At 36.0% G+C, this 26,356-nt stretch overlaps 4 protein-coding genes across 5 annotated transcripts in view; 1 reads left to right on the forward strand and 3 right to left on the reverse strand.

Annotated features, from left to right (window-relative positions):
• Nucleotides 1-8,588, reverse strand: part of LOC114246751 (N-acetylglucosamine-6-sulfatase) — a 19,964-nt gene extending 11,376 nt beyond the window's left edge. Inside the window, exons 1-5 of the mRNA XM_028179427.2 lie at nt 8,317-8,588; nt 6,413-6,656; nt 6,258-6,317; nt 3,115-3,315; nt 2,073-2,225 (exon numbers count right to left, since the gene is read on the reverse strand). Of these exons, the coding sequence (XP_028035228.2) occupies nt 2,073-2,225; nt 3,115-3,315; nt 6,258-6,317; nt 6,413-6,526 (528 nt within the window). The 5' untranslated portion in view covers nt 6,527-6,656; nt 8,317-8,588. The remainder of the gene's footprint in view (nt 1-2,072; nt 2,226-3,114; nt 3,316-6,257; nt 6,318-6,412; nt 6,657-8,316) is intronic.
• A 3,111-nt stretch (nt 8,589-11,699) lies between these two features.
• LOC114246762 (trypsin, alkaline A) lies at nt 11,700-15,610 on the reverse strand. The gene is made up of 4 exons (XM_089733595.1): nt 15,444-15,610; nt 14,004-14,199; nt 12,435-12,690; nt 11,700-12,014 (listed from the first exon to the last, which is right to left on the reverse strand). The coding sequence occupies exons 1-4, from the start codon at nt 15,502-15,504 to the stop codon at nt 11,706-11,708; spliced, it is 822 nt and encodes a 273-aa protein (XP_089589721.1). The 5' UTR covers nt 15,505-15,610; the 3' UTR covers nt 11,700-11,705.
• Nucleotides 15,611-19,711: 4,101 nt separating this feature from the next.
• On the reverse strand, nt 19,712-21,577 carry Hsc20 (iron-sulfur cluster co-chaperone protein HscB-like protein, mitochondrial). Of its 2 annotated transcripts, none has more exons than XM_028179493.2 (3): nt 21,158-21,577; nt 20,781-20,866; nt 19,712-20,142 (listed from the first exon to the last, which is right to left on the reverse strand). In XM_028179493.2, the coding sequence occupies exons 1-3, from the start codon at nt 21,427-21,429 to the stop codon at nt 19,841-19,843; spliced, it is 660 nt and encodes a 219-aa protein (XP_028035294.2). In that variant the 5' UTR covers nt 21,430-21,577; the 3' UTR covers nt 19,712-19,840. The 2 variants fall into 2 exon arrangements, with proteins under 2 accessions (XP_028035294.2, XP_089589626.1); XM_089733500.1 differs by having other exon boundaries at nt 21,131-21,271.
• A 297-nt stretch (nt 21,578-21,874) lies between these two features.
• LOC114246767 (transcription initiation protein SPT3 homolog) lies at nt 21,875-23,828 on the forward strand. The gene has a single exon (XM_028179453.2). It carries the CDS (start codon nt 22,054-22,056, stop codon nt 22,999-23,001), a length of 948 nt encoding a protein of 315 aa, XP_028035254.1. The 5' UTR covers nt 21,875-22,053; the 3' UTR covers nt 23,002-23,828.
• Nucleotides 23,829-26,356: the final 2,528 nt, after the last annotated feature.

Raw genomic sequence — 26,356 nt, forward strand, 5'->3', positions numbered from 1 at the left:
ACGTTCAAATTATGCGTGTTGGTTGGTGGCAGGCTTGGAAACGCGTCGGAGTTTTCGTATGAGAAAAAATATCCTATAACCCTACAGTCCACTCACATTCTCACAAAACTCGTATTCAAGGCTGAACTTATTAAGCTTATGCACGCTGGACCCCAACTATTATTAGCTTCTATAAGAGAAGTCTACTGGCCTATTGGCGGTCGCAATCTGGCCAAGGCCACTCACCATAATTGTATAAGATGTACTCGCATGCGAGCACAAACAGTCACTCCTCTTATGGGAAATTTACCTGTGCACCGCCTCACTCCTGGTCGCCCGTTCGAGTGTGTAGGCATCGACTACGCTGGACCCATCTCGTCCGCTAACCGCCTTGGTCGAGGTTTTAGAATCGTTAAGGTCTACATCGCGATTTTTGTATGTTTCAAAACAAAGGCGACCCATATCGAATTAGTAGGTGATTTAACCAGCAATAGTTTTCTCTCTGCGCTACGCCGGTTTGTATCGCGGAGAGGTAAGCCTACTCATATATATTCGGACAATGGTACGTCATTCGTCGGTGCGTATAAACAAATCGGTACATTTTTAAAATCCAATTGCAATTCTTTGCCTGATACTTTGATCGAAGAAGGTATTAACTTTCACCTGTGTCCACCTTACTCTCCTCATTTTGGGGGTCTTTGGGAGGCGGGGGTTAAATCTATTAAATTCCATATGCACAGAGTATTGGGAAATTGTAATTTAACTTATGAGAAATTGATCACTGTCCTAACGCAAATCGAAGCAATATTGAATTCTCGGCCGCTGACTCCACTATCAAGCGATCCCGATGACATGGTACCGCTTACTCCTGGGCATTTTCTCATTGGCCAACCCCTTACTGCAATGCCTGCTGCTGAGTACAAGGACTGCCGGCTAAGCCATCTCACCAGGTTCCAGCGGTTAGAGCTTATGCGACAACATTTTTGGGCCAGATGGTCAAAGGAATACATTAGTGAGCTGCAGCAAAGAACAAAATGGCGCACCAATCAGTCATCGCTGAAGCTTCACAGCCTGGTTGTGGTGAAGGAAGACAATTTCCCGCCACTTAAATGGAGACTGGGCCGCATAGTAGCTGTCTAACCAGGGTCCGACGGAGTCAACCGGGTCGCAGACATTCGTACCTCCAGTGGAGTCATCAAGAGGTCTTTTAATAAGATTTGTCCCCTGATTGCGGATTAGTTTTGGGTTGAAAGGAAACCTTTCAACATCCGGGGGCATGTTTGGAACCGCAGTAAAAAGTTTAGTTGCAAAGCAACAGCTGTCATTTATATTTTTATAATTTTTAAATTTTGTTTCTAAAGTCATTAAAGAATAAACTGTCAGCCATGAAAGTTGCATCATAATTTTATTTTATTTTATTGCAAAAATCTTCCTCCTCACAAACATAAATATCTAAATAAGAAACCGTCCGCTACAAATGTAATGAAACGGCGGCGTAACGAAATATTTACACACAAAAAACAGATACGTATTTTTTTTTATTGCCCTTGTAGGCAGACGAGCATACGGCCCACCTGATGGTGAGTGGTTACCGTCGCCCATGGACTTCAGCAATGCCAGGGGCAGAGCCAAGCCGCTGCCTACCGCTTAATACTCTGCACAAGCCTCGTTTGAAGAAGGACATGTTATAACGCTCGCGAAACACCGTGGAGGGGAGCTCATTCCATAGCCGGATGGTACGTGGCAAAAAATACCTCTGGAAACGCACTGTGGATGACCGCAGTGGCTCCAGGTAGTATGGATGAAGTCTACTCCGGTGGCGGGCGGTGCGATGGTAAAAACGAGATGCCGGTATCATCTCGAACAATTCCTCAGAGCACTCCCCATGGAACATACGGTACAAAATACAGAGGGAACCGAAGTCCCTCCGCAGACCCAGAGGTTCCACGAAATTATTATGTATGTGAACACCTTGATAAATGACATATTTTTCGTTCATTTTAGCATTTTGCTATTTGGGTTCGTGAATAAAATATTTACAATCTATAAATAAGTATGTAATCGTATTATTTTATAAAAATGACTAAACTCACTATCACATCGGTTAAGTAGCTATCAGTTGAAAACGTCGGCACACCGTTGTTGGACAAAGTATAGTTGTAGTAAACTGAATTCCCGACCAGACCGCGCCATTCTGTCCAGCCCGGGGGTACCACCTCTGGGCCACCGGCTTCTTTAGTACCATACTGAAAATTAAAACCATTATTTTTCAACAGATTCATTCTTGTTAAGCCTCGAGATGTGTACGAGGTCACGGCTTATCTGATGTTAAGTGGTTACCGGAAATCATTGACGTCACAACGTGAAAATGATTGGCTGTCAGCGATGAGTGACGATAACCACTATCTAATTATTATTTTTTATATTATTATTCTATAAAAATGATATTATGGAGTGAAATGAAATGAAGATGATTAATTTGAGAAACTAATCAACTGGGATAAAATTAAATGAAATGAATTGAGATGATATAGGATGAAATATAATCTCAGTAAAATGGTGGTCATTTACTAAGATTTTTTCAGTGGACTTTTTGGAAGATCCCGAGAAGTTACGTCCAGCGGCTTTGTTTAATTTTCCCACATTTGTGCACTTTCACAGATATTAAACAGTTAATAAAACACCCTTTTTACACATTTAAACCCGAAGAAACACTAAATAGACAAAATAAAACAAATCACACAACTTCACTCCTCGCGTTCCCGCCAAAAAGTCCCACTATCTAATAGTTAGTTTTTTTGTGTAGACCCAAACTAGAGATATCCCTTAAAAACAAAATCTGTATATATAAAAATGAATTGCTGTTCGTTAGTCTCGCTAAAACTCGAGAACGGCTGGACCGATTTGGCTAATTTTGGTCTTGAATTATTTGTGAAGTCCAGAGAAGGTTTAAAAGGTATATAAATATGCGAAAAGCTCGGAATTAAATAAAAATAACGATTTTGTTTTTCCTTTGATGTATCCAACGTCGCACGGATTCCTTTTGTTTGTTTTAAGTTTATTTTATTTATATTTTATATCGATTGAATCACTACGAAGTTTGCCGGGTCAGCTAGTGGTGAATGAAAAATTTACCTGATTCAAATATTTCCCCGCATAGAACGTGTCATATCCGGCTTCCTGAAGTATAGTAGCGAACGTCTGTTTCTCGTGATATTTCCAGTTCTCTCCATAGCATCCGCCGTGAAGACTATTGTTCACGGTCTTGTGGTTGTGAACGTACATGCCTGTCAGCAAACTGGCTCGACTTGGACAGCATATCGGTGACGTCACATACTGTGATAAACGACGTGACCTTTAATAGTTGTCGCCTAAGATCTCACTAGTAGTTACACTTAAGATATAACTAGTAGTTACACTTAAGATATCACTAGGAGTTGCAATTAAGATATCACTAGAAGTTGCACCAACATATCACTAAAAGCTGTAACCTGTAGACAGCTTACGAGTTTCAACTGCCAACATGACATCATCATCATCTCAGCCTGACCACTCTCCACTGCTAACATAGGCCTCTCCACTGCTAACATAGGCCTCTCCACTTAATGTCCAGTGCGGCCGGCCCGTTGACACCTGTATCAAACGCGACCAGCGATGTCCAACATGCAATGTCTAGTAATTTTGACGCACTTTCTATATTTGTACAGATGAAACAGTTATTTGGCAACTCAAAGTGATTTTTTTATTTATATTCATATTTGAATGAACTCAGAGCCTATTTGGTATAAGCGTGCAACTAAGTCCATAGATATTACAATGCGAATGACATCACCTTTTTTTCCCCCTACCTATGCTGATAGCCTTGAGAGGCATTTCAGCTTCACCCTAACGTGTAGGTGAGCTCACGAGGCTCAAACCGGGAGAGTTGTTCACACTGGCCCTAGCAAGAGCAATGCTTCGTAGAATCTACCACCGGATCGGAAACGCATCCCACTGAGAAGATCCGGTGTGAAACTCAGTGGGCTGTGTCTATGGGTTTATTAACTCATCGAGACCTTCGTCGCAAGCGACGTGTTTGACGATGACGGTGACCGGTGCTTGTGGTACCCAATAGCATCGTTAATTGATCGGGAGCATTCGTAATGAAGTGTTTAGGGCGATGTCGACAGTCATCACCCATCTAGTTCCCTAACATTGAAATCACAATTTTTTATTGTTATCAGCTGTTCAACTGTCAAACCGGAACGTATGACTGATTCGCGGTAAAAATAGGCAGAATGGTGGTATCTACATCTAGTCGTCCGCGCTTACAATACGTCCCACTACCAGTACTTAGTCAGCTTTAAACTTCAATAGGAATGTTTCACGAAATATTTAAAAAAAATATTGAAAACAATTAATTTGTCTTTCGGCCAATGTAATGTAAATGCAGCCAACCAATTAGGTTTTTCATCGATCTCTTTAGTTTCATCAATTTTAATACAATCATATTGTATTTTAGTTTTAGCCATTATAATTAATTTTGAAATGATTATTTTTCGTTTGAACCCTTATCATTGAGGATAATATTATTATATTATGTATGTATACTTGTTCATTAATTACGTCCAACTGCGATGACTACTTTCTACGCGTTATTTAATTAGTAAATGAACCTAAAAAACTGTAAAATGGCAGCAGAGTATTTAAATCCTTAGGCAAGTTACCCGTCAGGGCGTAGATGGGATAGCCTCTTAACAGCCAATAGGTAGAGAAAAAAAAGTTAGGCAAGTTATTTTATGCGTTTTTTTAAATTATGTACTTAGTATTGATGTAATATTTCATTCCATATTATTATAATATTTTATCTCTTTCTTTTATTATAATACCTATTAATTAAGATCATAACAGTAAGTAACTACATTTTATCTTAATATTTGTTTTTATATTTTGTAAGCCGGTGTCGTTATCGATAACGATGTATGTGCTACGAGAAATAACATCTAACTAACAGTAATAATAAAGTAAATACGAAAGTTCGGATAAAAAACAAAAGTAGTTTATGATCCGGATTGAAAACATTTTAGATAGAAACCTTTTCTATGGTAAATGATCGTCATGGAAAATACTGGGTACCTATCTATCTCTCCGCTTAAATAAATACAATATTGTGTTTGTGATTAATTCACTGATTCATTAGTTTACGCACTAACTGATCTACAAAACGACTGTTAAATTAACGAGCGGTGATTGATACCACCAAATCTTTGTCCCGGGAAAATGCGAGAGGTCATTCTGTCGGAATTACAGATTCGACGCGAGTGAAACCACAGGTTACGCCTAGTTATCCTTAGATGACTTATTAATTATAATACAACAAAAAAAATTTTGGAGAAAGGAAAACGTTTTTTCTATTCTATTCTATCAGCCCAGACATCCACTGCTAGACAAAGGCCTCCCCCAAGTCTCGGCACAAAGATTGGCCCTGCGCTGCTTGCTTCCAGCATTATTAACGTGACCATACGTCCCGCTTTGGGCGAGATTGTCCCGCTTTCAGGCTTTCCGTCCCGCTGTTCCCAACGAGAACAAAAATGTCAAAAATTTATCTGTTGTGCATGTTTTTATTAGAAACTTACCAAATACTTAGTTATCCCAAATCCTTATTGTATCACAAAGTACATACTAAAGCAACTCTAATTTTGCTGTAGAAAAGTAGTTTTTTGTTGCGAGATTAATTATAAATATTATATTAAGGGCAAGTTGGTGTAAGAATTAAGATTTCAGTGAGGGTGAGATACCATAATAAATTATTTCAAGTCATTTAATAAACCACATTTTTTATTTTGCACTTAAATGTTACATTTTACCCCGACGTACTCTGTATATGTAACGTCCGTCTGGTGTAGTGGTAAGTGACATGGTCACTACACTCAGGGGTCGCGGGTTCGAATCCCGCCAAGGGAAGATATTTGTATGATAATAAATATAAATGTCTTTTCTAGGGTTATGGATGTATATTAAATATACCTATATGTATGTGTATAATAAAAATCTTACATTTGTTTCCGATATCTGGTACCTGTAACACAAGTTCTTTACGAACTTATCACGAGACCAGTTAACGTGGCGTGATTGTTAGTAAAAAATATTATATGTATTATTTATATACGAAATTCCGTAGGCGACCCGCTTTGACACGAAAAAAAAATTGTCACGTTAAGCATTACACAAGTTAACTTTGAATTTTGCATTGGTGGCTTTTATTCAATTATTTGAGAGTACCAGAAAAAAGCACTTACGGAGTTAGTGAATGTTATGCCTTCTTTCCCGATAAATCGTTGAACATTCGTCATCGGATCCTGAAAGTAAAAATAAAACAACAAATACTTTCACTGTACAATCAATTTATTATATCACATTGTTCATTTTTTTTATATATATTTATAATACTAACCATTCCACCTAAAACTACATCTTGATCGTCGGTCAATATGAGAACAAAGTTTGGTTGTTTTAGTTCAGCCACAGCGTTGTTCACAAGAAATATTAAAAATAAATATTGTAACATTGTTCTTTATTTAAAATAATAATAATAAAAAAAAATTTAATGTGGCATAGCGGGCATGATCTCGAGGCCCGTACACTCGCTTGCGATAACAACGCCTACTGTGAAAAATCCGACGCTTTTTACTAATGACCTGTAAGATAAGACAAATCACTGTTATGAACATAGTTAATGTTTTATGTCATTTATAATGGATTAATAGGGTCGATAATAGTATATGGACAGCGTAGGACTGGACATTATGGCGAGCCTTGGGGAGGCCTATGTCCTGTAGTGGATGTTCATCGGATGACAAAAAGAGGGTTGTCAAATAAAAAAATATTTTATTTGTAACTTATTAATTTTTTTATATTTAATATAACAATGCTATAATCGTAAATCGGCAATTTGTAATGTACTAGAAATGTCAGAAACAAGATAATGACAACTTTGAACAGGAAATTAAATTACAACAAGTTTGAAGTCATTGTGGCCTAAAGGATAAGATGTCTGGTGCATTCGTACGTAGTGATGCAACAGTGTTCAAATCCCGCTGGCAAGTACCAATTTTTATGATGAAATACATGCTTAATAAATAAATGTTCAAGATTGACTTCCACAGTGAAGGAATAACATCGTGTAGTAAAAATGAAACCCACAAAATTATAATTTGCGTAATTACTATTTACTGGTGGTGGGGCATATTGTGAATGCGCACGGGTGCCTATTCCTGCCGTGAAGCAGTAATGAGTTCAGTTTGAAGGGTGGAGCACATTGTACTGTAAAAACTGACCTTAGAACTCATGTCTAAAGGTCTGACCTTAAAACTCATGCCTAAAGATCTGACCTTAGAACTCATGTCTAAAGGTAGGTGGTGGCGTTTATTTTATATGTTTATGGACTCCAGTAACCAATTAATCAGGTGGCCCATGACCTCCATCCACCCGTCTAGGCAATAAAAAATAAGAAAAAAGTTTTAATCAATCTTCCGTTGTTGGTAAAAGGCTGCTACTTATATTGGAATTAAACTTCACATTAAATTCTAAAAAAATTGAATTCTTTTAGCACATTGAATGCCGTAGCAGAAATTATCTTTAACCCAATGGATGCACACCTTAATATGACCACGTCACAGGGAATGACGGTTGGATATTTGAAATCTCAAAAAATAATTGTCAAATTACTGTTTCTGCAAGTCACCTCTTATTTTTGGACTATACTTAATATATTGTTGCACTCCTAGGCCGATCACATACTATCAGACATGCAATGTCCATCATGGCATTGAACATGCTAAAAATCTAAGCCAGTGTCAGAGGAAAATTGACGATTTGTATGATTAATTTAGCATTAGCTTTGTATTGTTTCCTTTTTATGTATTTTGTAAAATTAAGTCATAACATATTATTTATTGACACACTATATAACCACAATACAAAAGTGTGGTAAACTAAACTAAGCAATAAAAAAGTACATGTGTACAAGTACAAGTGTGTTGACAAATAAAACTTTTTTTATGAGGTTCTCTAAATATACTGTGTTATATAAACTACAAGCACACAAAGGGGAAGAATCTATTCGTAATTTATTAGTATTACATTGTCGCGTTTTGTGAAAACAATTAACTTACTGATTTTTAAAGGTGTGTCGTTGCGTAAAGGATTATTTCACGAAAAAAAGGATTAATACAGAGTGAATAGAAATTTTGTTTATAGTTTAAAATTCAAAGCTAAATGAGTTCAAAATGAGTGAACCATCCATCCATCCATTGATTTACTTTTTGGCACATTTTATTATAGGTTATGTCAACTTACCATTTAAAAGGGTCGTAATAAAAATCTTTAACAAAAGCAACCACGCCTTTTTTGGCCATTATTAGTTCAAATAAAGGTAATTGTTTTTTGCTGACTATGACTTGAGATAATTCGTTAATTCCCGAAGAAAGGGAAAATTTCAAATGCAATTTTAGATTTGATCTATAAATATTGTCAGCTGTCACTACTTGGTATTTCATAGGTTTCCTACTTCAGTGGTATTTCAACAATCTGTCACTCTTTTCTGTTAGCTGTCACCTGCACTCACATTCTACTCATAAAAGTGTATTAGCAATGACTTGAGGGAGTGCATATAGAGTCCCTTCTTTATTTCGCCTGGTCGTGTTTTATGTAATTAACACCACAATTGGAACAATATAAATTTTATTGTTGTAGCGGCATAAAGTAATTACATTAAATTAGTTATTTAACACATTATAAATTATTTTTATGTTTTTCATATTTGGCGGTAATTTTTTTTTAAGGGATTTTATGACCTGGTAACTAACACCTTTAAGTCATGTCTTATTTTAATTTATTTTCTTATTTTTATGAAAAATTATGAAATAATAATAATAATAATTTATTTATTTCTCTCTTAAAGGTACAAGGTACATACAAATTCAAATGGAAATAAATTAACCTTATAATTTATTTTGTAAGCCTTTGAAAGGGCTGAAGTCTGTACTAGGCTCAAAGACCTGTATTACTGATCTCCAGGCTTCCTCCTTCTTAAGATAGATTAGGTTAGGTTAAGAAATGATATGAAGATGATTGATTTGAGACATTAATCAACTGGGATGAAATCAAATGAAATGAGATGAGATGATATGGGATGAAATATAATCTCAGTAAAATGGTGGTCATCTACTGAGACTTTTTCATTGGACTTTTTGGAGGGTCCCGAGAAGTGACGTCCAGCGGCTTTGTTTCATTTTCCCACATTTGTGCACTTTTACAGATATTAAACAGTTAATAAACCACCGTTATTACACATTTAAACCTGAAAAAACACTAAATAAACAAAATAAAACAAATCACACAACTTCACTCCTCGCGTTCCCGCCAAAAAGTCCTATTTGGCGGTAAAAAGGTCCCGTGTCACAGACTATATCCTTTTTCCCACATCTCGTGCGTTCCGGCTTACGCATTATAAAACGCCACAGACTATTGAGCATCATTGACCATTGAGTATGATATAATAAGATAGGTAGGCAAACAAGGCGGGCTGCATCATCGTTTAAATCAATTAGGATCTTTGACAAATAATTTTGAATGTTTTTTTATTGCCTTTGTATACAGAAGAGCTACGTCATAACTGATAGTCTGTGGTCACCGTCGTTTGTGGATTTATGCAATGCCAAGTGCATACTTATCTATAAGCTCATATCCGATCCAGGCAGCGAGCCAACATAGGCCGTTTTCCAATTACAGCACAAGAGCGCATTATGCGGCATAATGCTCATCTAAACTTCAGCAATTAACCATTACTTAATGGTAGTTTTCCAATTACAGAGCATAATGCGACTCAGTGACGCACAATGCCGAATTATGCTGAAGCTTAGCGGAGCATTATGCCGCATAATGCGCTCTTGTGCCGTAATTGGAAAACGGCGATAAATACGTTGTTGATCGAAATATTTCTTGTCAGATTCTCCGGATCCACTCGGTACTGAGAGAATACGAGTGTATTAAGCGGTAGGCAGCGGCTTGGCTCTGGCCCTGGCATTGCTGAAATCCATGGGCGACAGTAACCACTTACCATCAGGTGGGCCGTATGCTTGTCTGCTTACAAGGGCAAAAAAAAAATTGGTTTTTCAAGAGCCGGTCACCGTCTTCGTTGATTATGACGAAGAGTTCGACGAGCGAACTAATCCATAGATACAAACCACTGAGTTTCTCGCCGGATCTTCTCAGTGGGACAAGATTGCGATCCGGTGGTAGATTCCATGAAGCACTGCTCTTGGTAGGGCCAGTGTTAGCACATTGTTTCAAGTTGAGCCCCGTGAGTTCACTTACCGTCACAACGTAGCTGGAATAGACCCTTAGCCAATACCGTCTTTACCATAAGGGCACACGGGGCCCGTGCCCAGGGCCCCCATTCTCGAGGGGCCCCGAAAGATCGACAATTTCTCTCCATGTTTATTCTCAAAACATTTTGTCGGGCACATTACAGTTTTTTCACAAATCAGTAATCAAAAGGTTACAAGGCATATATTATGCCTATAATTTATTTATAGTTATTTACAAGGCATATATTATGCCTACAATAGAAGATTTTGCTCAACAAAAATCCCGAAAGAAACCATTATCGAAATCGTAACCAAAAAACCAGCAGCATTCTAATAGGGCCTCAAATTCTTGTGTGCCCAAGGGCCCCATCCTAGTTTAAGACGTCCCTGCCCTTAGCCTACCAGCGAATAGGTGGGGAAAAATAAGTTGCTGTGAGTAAGTGTTGACTCTCTTCCAACGGTGTGAGTGACAATCTGATATAGTTCCTCAGAGCACCCAGATGTTTCACATAAATCTGAATATTTTACATCGACGCTGTGTGAATCGCACATTGTTTGTAAAGCGTGTCTCAAATTATGTAAAATTTCAAGTACAACGTGCCTTGATAAACTACGTGGTTTACTTTTTTTTTTATTGCTTAGATGGGTGGACGAGCTCACAGCCCACCTGGTGATAAGTGGTTACTGGAGTCCATAGACATCTAGAACGTAAATGCGCCACCTACCTTGAGATATAAGTTCTAAGGTCTCAAGTATAGTTACAACGGCTGCCCCACCCTTCAAACCGAAACGCATTACTGCTTCACGGCAGAAATAGGCAGGGTTGTGGTACCCACCAGCGCGGACTCACAAGAGATCCTACCACCAGTTATTACGCAAATTATAATTTTGCGGGTTTGATTTTTATTACACGATGTTATTCCTTCACCGTGGAAGTCAATCGTGAACATTTGTTGAGTACGTATTTCATTACAAAAATTAGTACTGGCCAGCGGGATTCGAACACCGGTGCGTCGCAAGATACGAATGTACCGGACGTCTTATCCTTTAGGCCACGACGACTTACTTGGGCTTTGGCTCTACTTACATAAATAAGTTTTTGTTCAACAGTCAACATTTTATTATAAGTATTGATACGTCAAGGTTTAGATTAATCTTGGCTGAGCCTTTGCTCGCCCACCTGTCCTGGTGAAACTGGAAAGGCCTTCGGGTCACCAGTAATCCTTCAATCATAAAAAAACTTAGATTCATTTTATGTATTAAGTGCATCTATTTATCTCTATTACTTCATTTCAATATATTCTCTTACAAAGTTGAGGAAATAAGATGTTTTTTTTTATTGATAGCATTAAAAGTCGTTTTTGTTTTTTTTACAGATTATTTATTAGTCAAAACTGTTTTTACTATCCAATCTGTATAATGAGAGATTTTAGTGTAGACACCAGGGTAGTATCGATGACCGCAAGAGTAACCGAAAGATACGAGGCCTACTACAAGGCCTTTGTATATTAATGGCCCACCAGAGTCTCCATAGCAACCATCAGGACCGCCAGCTTCAACGCGTCCAGCACATAACATTGAATCAGAAATCAGTGCCCGGATTGTGGCGTAACGATTTCTACATACATCTTGATCTATTGTAAATAGTGCTGTGCTTTGCAATTGTTCCGGTTGAGCTCCGTCAGGCTGAAATCAGAATGATACAGTTTGGTCCTAAGTTGAATGTAACCCACATTTGTTTTAGTTTGATTATCGATTCAAAATTATTAGTCATTTTTTTATCCTGAATCGATAGAATTAAGCGGTAGGTAACGATTTGACTGTACTCCCTAGCATTGTTATGGTGGTCATTGGCTGTAGGTATTATAATTTTTCAATGGGACTGCCGCGTGACTTAGAAATGTATAAATTATTTTTCATTGTTTTAGTAATTTGCTCTTGTTAAGGTTATAATTATTGTTATGTAATGACACTGCTTCACGTTCTATAGAAAATCTTTACATTATTCTTTATTCTAGGTTGAGTTTACCTCGTGATGTCGCGTCCAGACCATGTACACTACTCCACGACTGCAAAATGCATACCAATTCTCTTATAGGTAATTACCTCTTTAACTCCCCATCCGATAAGGGTACAAATAGAATTCGGACTTATTTCGGTTCCATACTTCACAATAGTTCCTTGTCTAACTTTTGGACTAAATATAAATGTTTTAGTCACAACGACCATTGCGATATCATTGGTGTAATAAAGCTGATCGAAGCCACGATGAGTTATGATTGTTTTCAAGCCATGGATGAAACCTCCTCGGGACCTGTAAGAGGAACCTACGCGAACCCTCCAGTATTTAGGAAGACTGTAGCTGAAATTTAATTTTGTAAGGATTAGATCTTTTTTTTGCATCCAGACAACCACATTGATTTTTTGAGTTTTGAGTATGATTGTCAATCACAATTCCCAGTACCCTAATTTCAGGGGGAGGGTGATGGGAGTGATGTGCTCCGCACTAAACGCTTCACTCTCCCTCCTTTACCTTTTCATGAGTTCTGTCTCATACCAGGCTCGGACGTTGGTTGTTCAGCGACAGGAGGTTTTAGTCAAGATTCATTTAAAGCCCGGTTTGATTCTGAGGCAGGTGAAATCCGCGAAATTTGATTTTTCGAAGTGATTTTCGTTACTGATGGTGTAGAACTTGTTGTAGGCCAGCGTGTACAGAATTCACGTGGCAAAGTCCGTAGGCTCAGTTGACCGCCCGACGCCAAGCTACCGCCAAAGAATTAGCGATACGTTTACTGAATTATGCTAAAAAAGGTAGCTTTTGAACCGAAACAGGTTATATAATATATGTATGATAAAAGAGTAGAATCCAATGGGTCGGTACATTGAAGACAAGTAGTTAAAATAAGAAAAGCTACAACAGAAATGACAGAAACGACGGAGGACAGAAGTGAATGGAGGAACATAGCCCTAACAAAAGTGCTCAGTAAAGGTCACGACCCACAGAACTAAAGAATACGACGCACGGAGGGAGGGATAACAGAAATGGGTGATTTTTGGAATTCTTCACTGTCTGTATGTTCGTATTTTTGCGCACGTTTTCGGAATTAGGTACTACGGCGATTTTCATGTAGATAGTTTTCACGGGTAGACTTATAACTATTATAATACATGGAGCAGAATGGATTGTTCCAGAAAAAAATCTTCATTTAAATAAATAAAGAACACAAGTATCTGCACTATCATAAAACGCTACAACTACATAAACATACAATACTCTGTGTACTATTTACAATAAACACTATCTACATCATATTCATTTTAATTAAGTTCGTCGTTTCGAATACTTTATAGTTCATATCATATAGGTGATCATCACTCACGAACGCGTCAGGTGTTATTCATTGATAATTAAATATTTAAACTTTCAATGAAAATGATTTCCTCACTTTAAGGTTCCTCATCCGAACACACTATGTCGTTTAAAAATATTTACACATAATAAAGATAATTTACGTTTATGTAATAATAAAATAATAACGTAAAAGTAAATTATTTTTATTATTTTCGTTTTATATTAATTTTTAAAATGGTCCGAATTTTGCAATATACACCCGTTATTATTTAATCCATTTTCGTATACAAAAACTGTGTTTACAGCAGAAAAATCCGACTTACTTCCTTCCGGTACTTTCGTTGTATTGAAAACAGTGTGCAGTGGATACGACATGCCTAGATGTTAGGATAACACCTGCACAGTGCTGTATAAAGTTTCTATCGCCCCACGTGTCTAGCAACAGCTGTGCAACTATCGGGTATCTGTCTATAGAGGTGGGCTTTCCTTCGATCACTCGCAGTTGGTACTGTGCATTTACTGAAAGAAAAACAAAGAATTTAATATATATATATATATATTTAATATTGCTCAGTGTCCTTAATTGGGTTAAAGCATAGAGTTTATGTGTTACTAGCCGTGTCCCGCAAATTAATAAATTTATAATTGACAGACAATGAAAAACTTTGAATTTTTTTTGAGATAAACTGTTGCTTGTGTCCTGCATATTATAAAATAGAAGAAAATCACGAACTAGCGAACCACACTCGCATTTATTGATAAAATAATCACTTTTTTGTTTACTCAATATTACTCATTCTCCTGCCCTTCTTCCAGTCACGCGTTTCGGTTTGAAGGGTGGGGCAGCCGTTGTGACAATACTGAGACCTTAGAACTATATCTCAAGGTGTGTGGCGCATTTACGTTGTAGATGTCTATGGGCTCCAGTAACCACTTAACACCAGGTGGGCTGTGAGCTCGTCCACACATCTAAGCAATAAAAAAAAAACCTGGGGTCGTCGTAACATTTTTCTCCTTCCATACTCCTCTATCATATACCATTTCTTCGCTCACTCCCCTCTTACACATATCGTCTTTCACGTAATCCATCTATTTCTTCTTAGGTCTACCTCTTCCTCTTTCTCTAATTTAATCAATAATATTATAATCTTTTAAATTTCACTATTTCCTTACCAGCAATGAATAAAAAACATTGTGAACGAACTTGATTTGCCTTTTAATTCCTATCGTTTTGGCGACGTAGAATAGTTCAATGAAAATCTGAACTCATGACGCTTCGCGGCAGAAGTAGACAGGATAATGATACCAAATCTACCAACCCAATTGTTTAACCAACACTAACTTAAACTAATTCTATACAATTCGCACTGGTACGTTCAGATTCCAACCTTAATCACCTTATCTTAAAATTCATTTTTTATTACTTTGGAAAGAAAATATTCAGTGATAGGTAGGTACGTCTTGATTTGAAGGGTTGGACAGCCGTTATGCGTTGTATATTGTACTATTCAGACTTCGACCTTCAAAATGAGTGGAAGTATTCAAGTTGTGATGTTCTAGGGCTCCTATAACCAGGCTTATTACCAGATGGTTCGTGACATTAATGACCCATTTTATAAAAAAATGCACAAAGTTTCCCAGGGTAATTGGGCCGTATTGTCGGCCTATTGATTTCCCAACACCTAAACACTAAAACACCTTGAACAAAAAACTTGTGTCGCAATAAATTTAATATTTTAAAAACAAATAAGGGATTAGCTTACCTTGACAAATTTCAAAAGTTAAAAAAACCGCAACTACAGAATTTAAACATTTAAAAAACATTTGAACAGTAAGTGCGATCGTTCGGTTGCTCTAAAAGACTAGTACTTAGCCAGTTAACTGTTGCACTGTCGCTATATTATCTTCTGAAGATGACCCATGCCGAGTTATGGTTAACTTAAATAATGTATAGTCCGATGTACATAGTTTGATCGTTGGCGTGTTTTTCTAATTTAGTTTTGTACAATTTTAAAGCTTTTGTATTGATTCAGATTAGAAGAAAAGTTTAATATTTATTTAGAGCAATACTACATTGTGCACCAAGGGAGAAAAGTTGGATATTTCCTCCCGCGTGTAAAATTCAAGATCCAAGATTCCAAGATGGTCCAAGTTGAGGGTCCAACTTTTCTCCCGCGGTGCACATACTATTTTTTCTCCTACCAGGCCGAAAGTTCATGGAGTACTGAGCCGGGGTCCAGGGGCGAAGCCCTGGTCTAGAGGGGGTCCGCCCCCCCCGGGTAGGGGGGGGGGGGCGGAGCCCCCATACTCATAAAAAACAATTTAACTGTTTTTTAATTTTTAAATAAAGTACTACTAATTGAATAAGAACTGCCTGATGAACTCATCTTTGTTTAATACTTCACTATTAAATTTTATTGCCTTTTGTTTATTTCACTTTTACACTAAACACAATATTGCAAATTACCCGAGCACAACAATGGCGAAGAATTTTAGGTGCGTGAGAGCAGACGTAGACACAAACGCGCATGCGCACTTGTACATAGGGAGAAAAAGTTATACTTTCTTCCCTGTACAGCAGGACGAAAACCGAACTTTCGGTGTAGGTAGGAGAAAAAATTAATATTAGAATTAAAATTTTATGTAACGAATAAATTATTAAAAATGTCTAGATATTATTTAAGCACTGTCACGTTATGTGTTCTGTTACTGGTGGGCCGGGGACCTTTCCAGCTTCACCAGGACAGGGGGGGGGGGCGAGCAAAGGCTCAGCCAGGACAGAAGGAGTTTGCTAACAGCTGCCTGAGCGCCTCCGGAGGAGACTTATCAACTCAAACATCAACTTTGCGAATGAGTTGTGTGTATAATAAAATTTAAATGTATTATTTTGTTTGCGTTTACGTTCTAATTGACGAATGATTTAAAAATACAGCTTTATCACTTAGCTATCATTAGTACTCACAGAGTACCTACATATTCAGATGTCTGTCACATTTTTGTACTACCTACTATTGATTGAGTCATCAATTAACTCTAATATTATTGATTTCCATTAAATTGCAGCTGCCATTATATTATGAAGATCACTTAAAAACGTAATTTAGACAGCTTAGCAATTGCTCTGAAGAGCTTAAAAAACTGCGATTAATGAACAACTATTATAGATATCGTCATGGTAATTCCCTTATCGCTGTCGCCGCTGACTACTCCTCGAATCCGCAAAAACAGTGATGTGAAGACGAAAGAGCCAGTCACCGTAGTCGCCCTAGACACGTCCTTACGGAACCATCAGATCCAATAACCCTTGCATTAGACGCTTTCCGCTCTAACACTAGGAGTAGAGACCCCGGTAACCGTACTCGTTGAACTCGGCAAGGAGTTCGACGTGCAACCTGACCTAAGCATCAGCCCGTTGAGTTTCTTACCGGATCTTCTCAGCGGGTCGCGATTCCGATCCGGTAGTAGATTCATTCGCGAAGCAGCTACTCTTGAGTTGTTAGGTCTCCCTTGGAGGCGCTCGGGTAGCTGTTAGCAAATCCCGCCCCTTGTGGCTGAGCCCTTGCTCCCCCACCTGTCCTTGTGAAACTGGAAAAGCCTCAGGGCCACCAGTAAGCTCTCAATCATAAAAAATATATAGATATCTAAGTCATGTCTTGCGAAGCACGACCTATTATACAATGACCATGACTATTAATACTGGCGTTCCGCAAAGTTTTCTAAAATACTGGAGTTTTCAACAAGAATACTTGGACCGACTACGAAATTTATACGAGAAAATCATCCTCGCATCATAGAAGACCTCTGTAGTGAAAACGTATTTTTTTCTAAAAACTTAAGGTTGTTCTGTGATTAAAACATCAAGTTTAATAGCCTAAGTATCAAATACCTTCAGTCGAAGTAGATATGTATAATGCAAAACACGTATTGGAACGTTAGTTCTATCATTAATCTTTTTTTTTCTGAAAACACGACTTCGTAAAAAAATCATTTACCTGTCAGCAGTATCAATATTGGTAAGTTAGTTATTAAGTACAAATAAGCAATTAAAAACGGAGTACCCGTATTTTTTTACAACATTCCGCTCTCAAATCTCATGGTACGAAATTAAATGATTAATGAGTGTAGTTTAAAGAGTTGAAAGAACCTAATTATTGCTAAGCGCTGATAATAATGTTGATGTTAAGGCAAAGAACCAAAACTAGAGTATAATTAATTTCAGTAAAATCTGTTTTTATTTTAATGGAACCTCATTATTTTTTTATTGCTTAGAGGAGTTTTAACACGGTGACACGGTCAAATTCATGGTCCACCTGATGTTAAGTGGTCACCGCAGAACAAAAATCCTACCTCTTTGTGCTGCGAGAGTCATGTGCTCCGGTTTGAATGGTCGGACAGTCGATAAGTAATAAAATTGTGAGTTTGACTTCATGTCTCATGATAGGTGGTAGTATTTACGTTGTGACGTCTATGATTTCGAAAAACTTAACACCATATGGATCGTGTGGTCTTTTTTAGATATTGTGTAAGCTCACATGCGTGCTATGCACATTGATGAATAAACACAGTTGATTGAAAGGTAGTACCTATGAGTATAGGACTAAGAATTCGAACTTGTTTCAAAGAATGGTAATTTTCACATCCATGGGCCCGCAGTAACTTGGTGGGTGGGGTTGGAAATGAGTTCATTTATATATAAATGTATAATTAGTATCTATGAGTTCGATTCGAGAGGCGACTGCATGCAGCGGAGATGCGAATGTTGCGATGGATGTGTGGAGTAACGAGAATGGATAGAATACGGAATGAATATGTTAGAGGAAGTCTGAAAGTGGCACCTGTAACAGAGAAGCTGAGAAGTGCGCGTTTGGGATGGTATGGACATGTGATGAGACGAAATGCAAATGAGGTAAGAGAATGTTAACTATGAATGTGGAAGGATATAGAGGAAGAGGTAGACCTAAGAAGAAATGGATGGATTGCGTGAAAGACGATATGGGTAAGAAGGGAGTGAGCGAAGAAATGGTATATGATAGAAGAGTATGGAAGGAGAAAACATGTTGCGCCGACCCCAGGTGACTGGGAGAAGGACAGGATAGTGAATATGATGATGAGTATCTATGAGTTCGAAATGCACTACATAAGTGACTTCAACAATAATCCAAGAAGAAAAAAATTGTGAAATCGAGCTTGGGTTGACTGTTGTAGTAGGTACGCCAAAATTTAGCAGATACATTCCGAAAAAAAGTAATAGTTCTCTGTACGTATGGGAAGATGACATCAATCCACGAAGATTGACCCAAGCCTCAAGATGCTTATACAGACAGTTGGTCGGATGAATACCTCAAGCACCAGTCACCGTTCTCGCCGAACCCGTCGCTTGCGACGAATACTGACAAACAGGACAACCGCCGAATTCATAGTAATAGTTCTTGTCATTTGACTGTGGAACCTTGAAAAATTAAAATGAATGATGTCGCCTTTGACGATAATTTATTCAGGTTCATTTCATTTTTACAGGGATTGAACTAACATTATCATTCAGGTTAGGGCGATGACAGAATCAAAAGGTCCCCCCCCAGGCAAAGAATTATTTTTGTTCTTGCCTTCGAATGTTTATTTATACCAATCTATATATATAAAAATGAATTGCTGTTCGTTAGTCTCGCTAAAACTCGAGAACGGCTGGACCGATTTGGCTAATTTTGATCTTGAATTATTTGTGGAAGTCCAGAGAAGGTTTAAAAGGTTGATAAATATGAAAATGCTCGGAATTAAATAAAAATAACAATTTTGTTTTCACTTTGATGTCCCCCCCGTCAGACGGATTCTTAAGTTTGTTTTAAGTTTATTTTACACAAAAGTTTAGGTCTTTTATTTATCGATTGAGGCACTACGAAGTCTGCCGGATCAGCTAGTATTAAGTTAAAATTATTAAAACATTATCTATGCATTAGACCGTACATCCAAATATTAGTAGCTGCAGCTGAAGCAAGCAAAAATTTACCAAATTATTGTGGTATTAAATTAGATATTGTATTTGCATAATATATTTTATTTTCGAAAAACATTAGTACATAAACTATAATATCAAATATACAACAATAATATTAAATCACATCATAGCTATTCGAATTTTATTCAACTCAATATTTAAAGTTTGTTATCTTATTATTCCTTTACTTCGTATAACAGACTGTATTTGGTTATCTATACTAGTGTAATATTTTAATTGAGTTAGCAACTTGGTAACCCTTTTGAGATCACCTTCAAAGAATGCCGTTGATAACTGTTTTTGTAAGGACTGAATTTTGTTTTTATTTTCCTCATTTAAATTCATGATTTCTTCCTCTGTTTCTACTGATTCTACTTCTTCATTCTTCTCCATGATTTTCATAAGAAATTCTTGATCGACTTCTGTTTTTTCAGGAATGTCTTTACCTCTTAATTGAAGCATGTAGATACCTTAAATTAATTAAATAATATCGTAAAAACAATTTAGAAACTATTACCAAGACTTTATCATCATTGATATAAAATAAATTAAGAAAATCTTGTTGAGAAGATAGTTTTAATTTTTTTTAAATGATTTGCTAATAATAAGAGATATGTGAAACATCATTCTTTTTATTCTATTCCGAGAAAAATATATTAGAAGCTTATAATAGTGTAAAGCAAATATTGCATGTTAAGAAACATAAACATATTAAGAAAAATTAAGTAAATATGTTGTAAAGCACAATGCTTTGAACAAGGCCTATAAAACTGATAATGTTGTATTAATTATAGACAACTATAGATATGAGTTGACTTTTAAATTCATCTTCAGTATTTTATATGTCTTGGCTCTGTATGTGTTAGTAACCTAAGGTAACCAGCTTGTCTTGAATAATAACTATAAACGAGATTAGGATCAAGCAATTATTCCAATACAACTATAGCACATTTATTGTTTTGTGGTTGATAGTATTCATGTTGGACTCAAGTAAGCATATAATGCAAAGTGAGTGATGAGTTTTAGCTGCCTAACTAGAGTAATAAAAATACTACTTTTCCCTTGTTTTGTTTATATTAAAACAAAATTATTTTTATTTATTGCTTACCTCTTGCTAATGGTTCCAACAATGTTTTATAAGCTTCATTTACTAAGGAAGAATATTTTTCAGATATTTCTTGTTCTTCTTTGACTCTGGAAATAAAAAAGTGAATAAGCTTTTCATTAGTTCAATCAGATAGGATATATTTATATTGTAAATAAAATAAAGCTAAACTTTATTTTATATAACAATGATTACTACAGCACCTATGAACATATTATTACGGTGGATGGTAACATTTAGTCATCGGTACAATCATGTCAAGTGGTACAGCCAAGCCCCAGGATTAGTTTAATCTTTCATTTAAAATTAAAACACTAAATATTGTAGAAATGTTTTATAAATATCATGATCACCTTCTATAAATCATGTATTATAAATACCTATTAGCATATTTGTCTGGGTGTAGATATTTTTGCAGATCTTTGTATTTTTTAGCTAAATCATTTTCATTCAAATCATATGTTTCACTAACACCCATTATTTTGAAGTAATTGTCTTCTTTGTTTGGTTTCTGAAGGGCATTACAGTTAGAACAAAAGAGGTTCACGACCAAGGTTTTCGGGTCTTTTCCACAAGACCAACAGATAAAACGAAATTGGTGTGTTATGTACAATTTTGTACTGCTAGTAGACAAAATTCGAAGGAAATTCATTGTAAGATTTTCTAAAACTGTATATTATGAAAGGTATTACAACATTCGAGATGGTCACGAGATTCAAATCTTCTAATTTAAAAAATATTTCGCGAAAATTAAAATACTTTGTTTGTTTTCATTTAATTATGAAAAGGAGTAAGGACTTTGAAACCTTGGTATCAGCTAATAATATCCACAGATTACTTTCTTACGGTTTCGCTCCATATTATTTTTCATAAAACAGTTTTTTTTATTTCTCTTATAGGCCGACGAGCATACGGGTCACTTGATCAAGAGTAGTTACTGTCACTCAAGGATGTCAGCAATGTTAGGGGCGTAGCTGAACTGGTACCTATCCCAAGAAATACAAAGGATTAGGCTATATGGCGTAATGCCTTTTGCCTTTCTTGCTGGAAAAATGGAACTACTACTGTCTACTGTCATTGTCATTTCAAGCGCTCTGTCATACTCGGCAAAGACATTTGTGTTGTTAATTTATCAGATCTCGATACCTCTAAGCAAAACAAATCGCATTTCAAATGTCATTTTAAATTTATGCACATACATACATAAGTAACTATTAAATTAATATAAATAGTAATTACTAGTAATTTTAAAATCTTCCTGAGTATTGGAGACAAAATGACTTATTATACTATGGAAACATGCGGAGAAGGGACGAACTTTCAAAAAGAAATATCGAATATGATGCACGGATTTGGAGATAACCCGAACCCTAACGCTGCAACGGTACTTTTAGTAGAAAATATTGTTTTACAACAGCTTAGGAGTATCCTACAAGAAGGAATATTTAATTCTAATTTGAGAGGAAGTAAAACAATCACTAACTACGACATAATATACACAATGCGTAACAATACTGTAAAATTAAAACGTTTGCACGATTACCAGCAAAAACTGGATCAAATCGACAACAAATCACAAGTAAACGTCACAACATCAGCCGAAACTATATACTCTAATATTATACTAGAAGACGAGAAGGATCCTACAATGAAAAAAAAGAGAACACATATTGATGTGATAAAACTAATAGACGAAGCTGATGAAGTGAGTCAGATAAAATTCGATGCGATCGATTACTTAAGGAAAGTGCGAGCTTCGAAATTAACAGAGTCAATGTCTTTTGAAAAGTATGAAGCCTATCATAAGGCTAGATGTAGTTCTTTCCGTTGCAATGGCTATGGAATCGGTAAAGGCTTTATAAAATTAGAAAGGTGGATCAATCCAACCAAGGAACTCAAAATTAGTCACTCGGCATTGGAAGTATTGTGTTTTATTGCTTACGAAACTGTGGCTGAAATTGTTGATGCCGTGTATTTGATTCGACAAGATGCCAAAAGAAAACACGGAGACCCTTTTAGTAAATATGAAGGTGGATATTTCTGTAATCCCTTAAGTTTAAGTAATGCTGTTTATATAAAGTCAGGTTATGAAGGAGTGCCTGCAATTACAGTGGCTGAAGTGAGAGAGGCATTGCGTCGTTACTTTTGTCCTATAAATGGAATGAATGGATTATTTTATAGAAATATGCATATGGACTTACCAGCAAGATTTATTGCTTTATAAATTGCAAATTGTAATACCATTTTGTTTTACCATGAAAGATTGTGAGATCACATTTAGATACAAATGACAAAATTAAAATAGAAAATATAACAAAAGAAAAATTGTATCAGTGAAATTTATAAACAAAAATGTCTTTTCATTGTTAAAATTTTAGTTAGGATTTAGATAAATGTCACTATTACCTGAAAATAATATAGTGTTATTTAACTATCACTACATAATTAATTAATAGCTGAATTTAATGTGGTATTAGCAAAATAAAGTTTATGGTTCAATAATGCATTGTAAAACTATGTCATTAAAGTTGGCAAAAGATTTAACTACTGCTGTAACTAAAACAAAACATATTTATGCATGAATTTTGAATGATTAAGATCTTAACAAAATCCTTATAAATACACCCCATTCTAATGGTATAAATTGTAATTTTAGCCAGCATAAAATGTTCATAGTTGTAAAGAATTTTATTTAAAAATGATGTCGAAACATTTAAAATTATAGACTGTTGATCCAGACTAGAAATAATACACTAAACCGTGCTGTACACTTTCTATATTAATTTTTACAGATTGGGAAGGTTTGTATATTTTATAAATTGTCACAAATTACTAACTACATGTTTTCGTTATGTTGCACAATGTAGTTGCTCAGCAGCAGGATTATGAGTTATTTGCTAAACTGATCTACATACTCTAGATACTTTATTAATTTTGCAGCTGATTATAACATCTGACAGTTTATGGACACATGGAATCGTGTAAGCCTTAGACTTTTTTAGATGAACATTATGTAATAAAGTGAAGAATAAATAATATCTTTAAAATAAATATTAGTTATTTAACTCGGAACAGCGTGTAACTGCAATATACCAAATTAGATAAAGACCATAATATGTTTCTTCTTTTCTTTAGTATGGCAATCAGCATTTCTAATTTAACTATGTAATTAACACTGAATAATAATTATAATTTATTATCATTAATAAATAATTTAATAGTATTTTATGATATTAAATTGATTAATTTATTAATGAAATATTTTATTAAACGCAAAATAAAATAGAGAAAAATGAAATGAAAGATGATTATCTGAAATAAAAAAAATAACGAAATAGGTGAAATTAAATAAAACCAAATGGAATGAAACGAGATGAAAGGAAATAAAATAGTTTTTTTTTTAATTGGTTTTATAGACAGAAGGGCTTGCGGCCTTCTTATTGGTCAGTGGTTTTCGTGGCCCATCAACCTTAGCAATGGCAAAGGGACGGTCAAGTCGCTGCCTCAAAGCGGGTTAGCTTACCCAAGACTTCAATGGACTTCAGTTTCAATTTACCACATTTGTGCACTTCCAAATGTATAGTAAATACTACTTAGCCACAATTATTACACAATACTGTCCTGGCCAAACAATAAAGTCAATCGGGCAATCAGTAAACAATTTTTTTTTCTATTTCTCCCCACCTATGCTGATAGCCTTGAAAGGCTATCTCAGCTTCGCCTTGACGTGTAGGTGAGCTCACGGGGCTCAAACCGGGAGTGTTGCTAACGCTGGCCCTAGCAAGAGCAGTGCTTCGCAGAATCTATCACCGGATCGGAAACGCGACCCACTGAGAAGATCCGGCGAGAAACTCAGTAGGCGGTGTCCATGGGTTAATTTACTCGTCGAGCTCTTCGTCGCAAGCGATCGGTTTGGCGAGGACGGTGACTGGGCTAGTCCATTCCCCACCAACATTGTTATCATACCTGAACCATAGTAATTTTTCCGGTTTTTTCGAGTCGCAGACATATTTAAAATTACTTTTACGGTTTAACTTCGCGTGTTTTATTGTTATTACATTTGTTATTTTATTATGTACAGTTGTTATTACCTAAATGTATTTTTTATTTTAAAAATAAATGATGATTATACAATGTCCAAATGTCGACGAGTAACATCCTAGTCGTCCGTTACCACGAAAACTTTAGTATTCAAATGGTAGGAAATAATAAAATGACAAACAACGCAAGTTTAAATCGTAACAGTGCCTAGTTTTAATTATAAAAAATAATAATAAATAAATAATTGGGGAATGCACGCTCATTTGGCCGCGGGACCAAAGTCTGACATAAATACTTATTATATACGTTTAAATATATACATACATAGATAGTAGACACCCAAACAAAGAGCAAATAAGGTTGTTTATCACACGAATGTTTTCCTGATTTGGGAATCGAACCCACGACCCCAACCGCAACAGGAGCGCTAACTACTGCACCACTGAGTCAATCGAATGCTCAATATAATTTCTTAAAAATTTAATTTTATAAAGATAGGTACGTTTTTCTACTGATTTCTCATTAATTTCGTTAGGTAAAGCTACCAATTTCTCAAATGTATGCAGTAGGTATATGTATACCTACATCGCATGTCATCGTTCATTTTAAAATACAGCATGTAAAACATTTACGACAAACAACTTGTACATGTGTTCACTTGTTCGGTGTTGGGGCGTTGACGAAACTTTGTCTGTATTCTGGTAGCAGGTTTTTGAGGACAGTGGCTTGCAAATTTAATTTCGCTTCGCTGAGTTATAGCATTACGTTATTGGAGCTAGACGTGCGGGGAACGACGTATTGAATTAATAATAAGTTTTATTTACGACCCGATTTCGGAGAGGACGCCGGAGGAAATCTATCTATACTAATATTATAAAGAGGAAAGATTTGTTTGTTTGTTTGTATTGAATAGGCTCCGAAACTACTGAACCGATTTGAAATATTTTTTCACTGTTTTTTTTTTTTTTCAAGTGACATAGGCTATATAATCTTTTTTGAAAATAATTAGTGGTCCTTGCTAAAACTCAATAATGTAACCCAAATTGTAAAAAAATTACCTAAAATATTCTTTACATCGCATGCCCTGCGAAAACTATTGATGATAGAATAAAATAATGTACTACGACTTTGTAGAACACATTATTATTTACAAAAACCGTCGCGGCAGCATATGTCTAACTATTAAAGTTATGCCGAAATAAGTATTATTTTATTTAAAAAAATAAAACAACATCAAATATCGATGAAATTTTTGTTAAGGGCCCGAGTGGAGCCGGAGCGGGCCGCTAGTAGTAAAATATGTTTATTGGAGGTCTCATAGGTAAACTCGTTACCTTTTTTTATTGGTCACGAGTTAACATCAATGAACATGTCGATAATGTAAAAATATTTTGTTTGTGAATATACATAGGTATACCTGCAATATTAATGTATGTTTTAAAAGCTTTCTTTTGTATTGCGACTTCTTTTTGCAAGAAATAGACAGAAAGGATGTGTTTGCTATCTTATATAAGCTTTCTTTTGTATTGCGACTTCTT

Source organism: Bombyx mandarina, chromosome 16 (assembly GCF_030267445.1).
Source record: "Bombyx mandarina strain Sakado chromosome 16, ASM3026744v2".
NCBI classification, from domain to species: domain Eukaryota; kingdom Metazoa; phylum Arthropoda; class Insecta; order Lepidoptera; family Bombycidae; genus Bombyx; species Bombyx mandarina.

Bases quoted from the DNA above. Each gene is read 5' to 3' on its own strand.
- LOC114246762 (XM_089733595.1), bottom strand. From the start codon at position 15,504: ATGTTTTTTAAATGTTTAAATTCTGTAGTTGCGGTTTTTTTAACTTTT. The intron at 12,691-14,003 runs GTAAGTCGGATT...ATTAAATTTCAG, and splicing joins AACGAAAGTACCGGAAGGAA to CTACAGTCTTCCTAAATACT. The intron at 12,015-12,434 runs GTAATTACCTAT...TTCTGATTTCAG, and splicing joins TCGGATGGGGAGTTAAAGAG to CCTGACGGAGCTCAACCGGA.
- Hsc20 (XM_028179493.2), bottom strand. From the start codon at position 21,429: ATGAATTTCCTTCGAATTTTGTCTACTAGCAGTACAAAATTGTACATA. The intron at 20,867-21,157 runs GTATTTATAATA...TTTTATTTCCAG, and splicing joins CCAGACAAATATGCTAATAG to AGTCAAAGAAGAACAAGAAA. The intron at 20,143-20,780 runs GTAAGCAATAAA...AATTAATTTAAG, and splicing joins GTTGGAACCATTAGCAAGAG to GTATCTACATGCTTCAATTA.
- LOC114246767 (XM_028179453.2), top strand. From the start codon at position 22,054: ATGACTTATTATACTATGGAAACATGCGGAGAAGGGACGAACTTTCAA.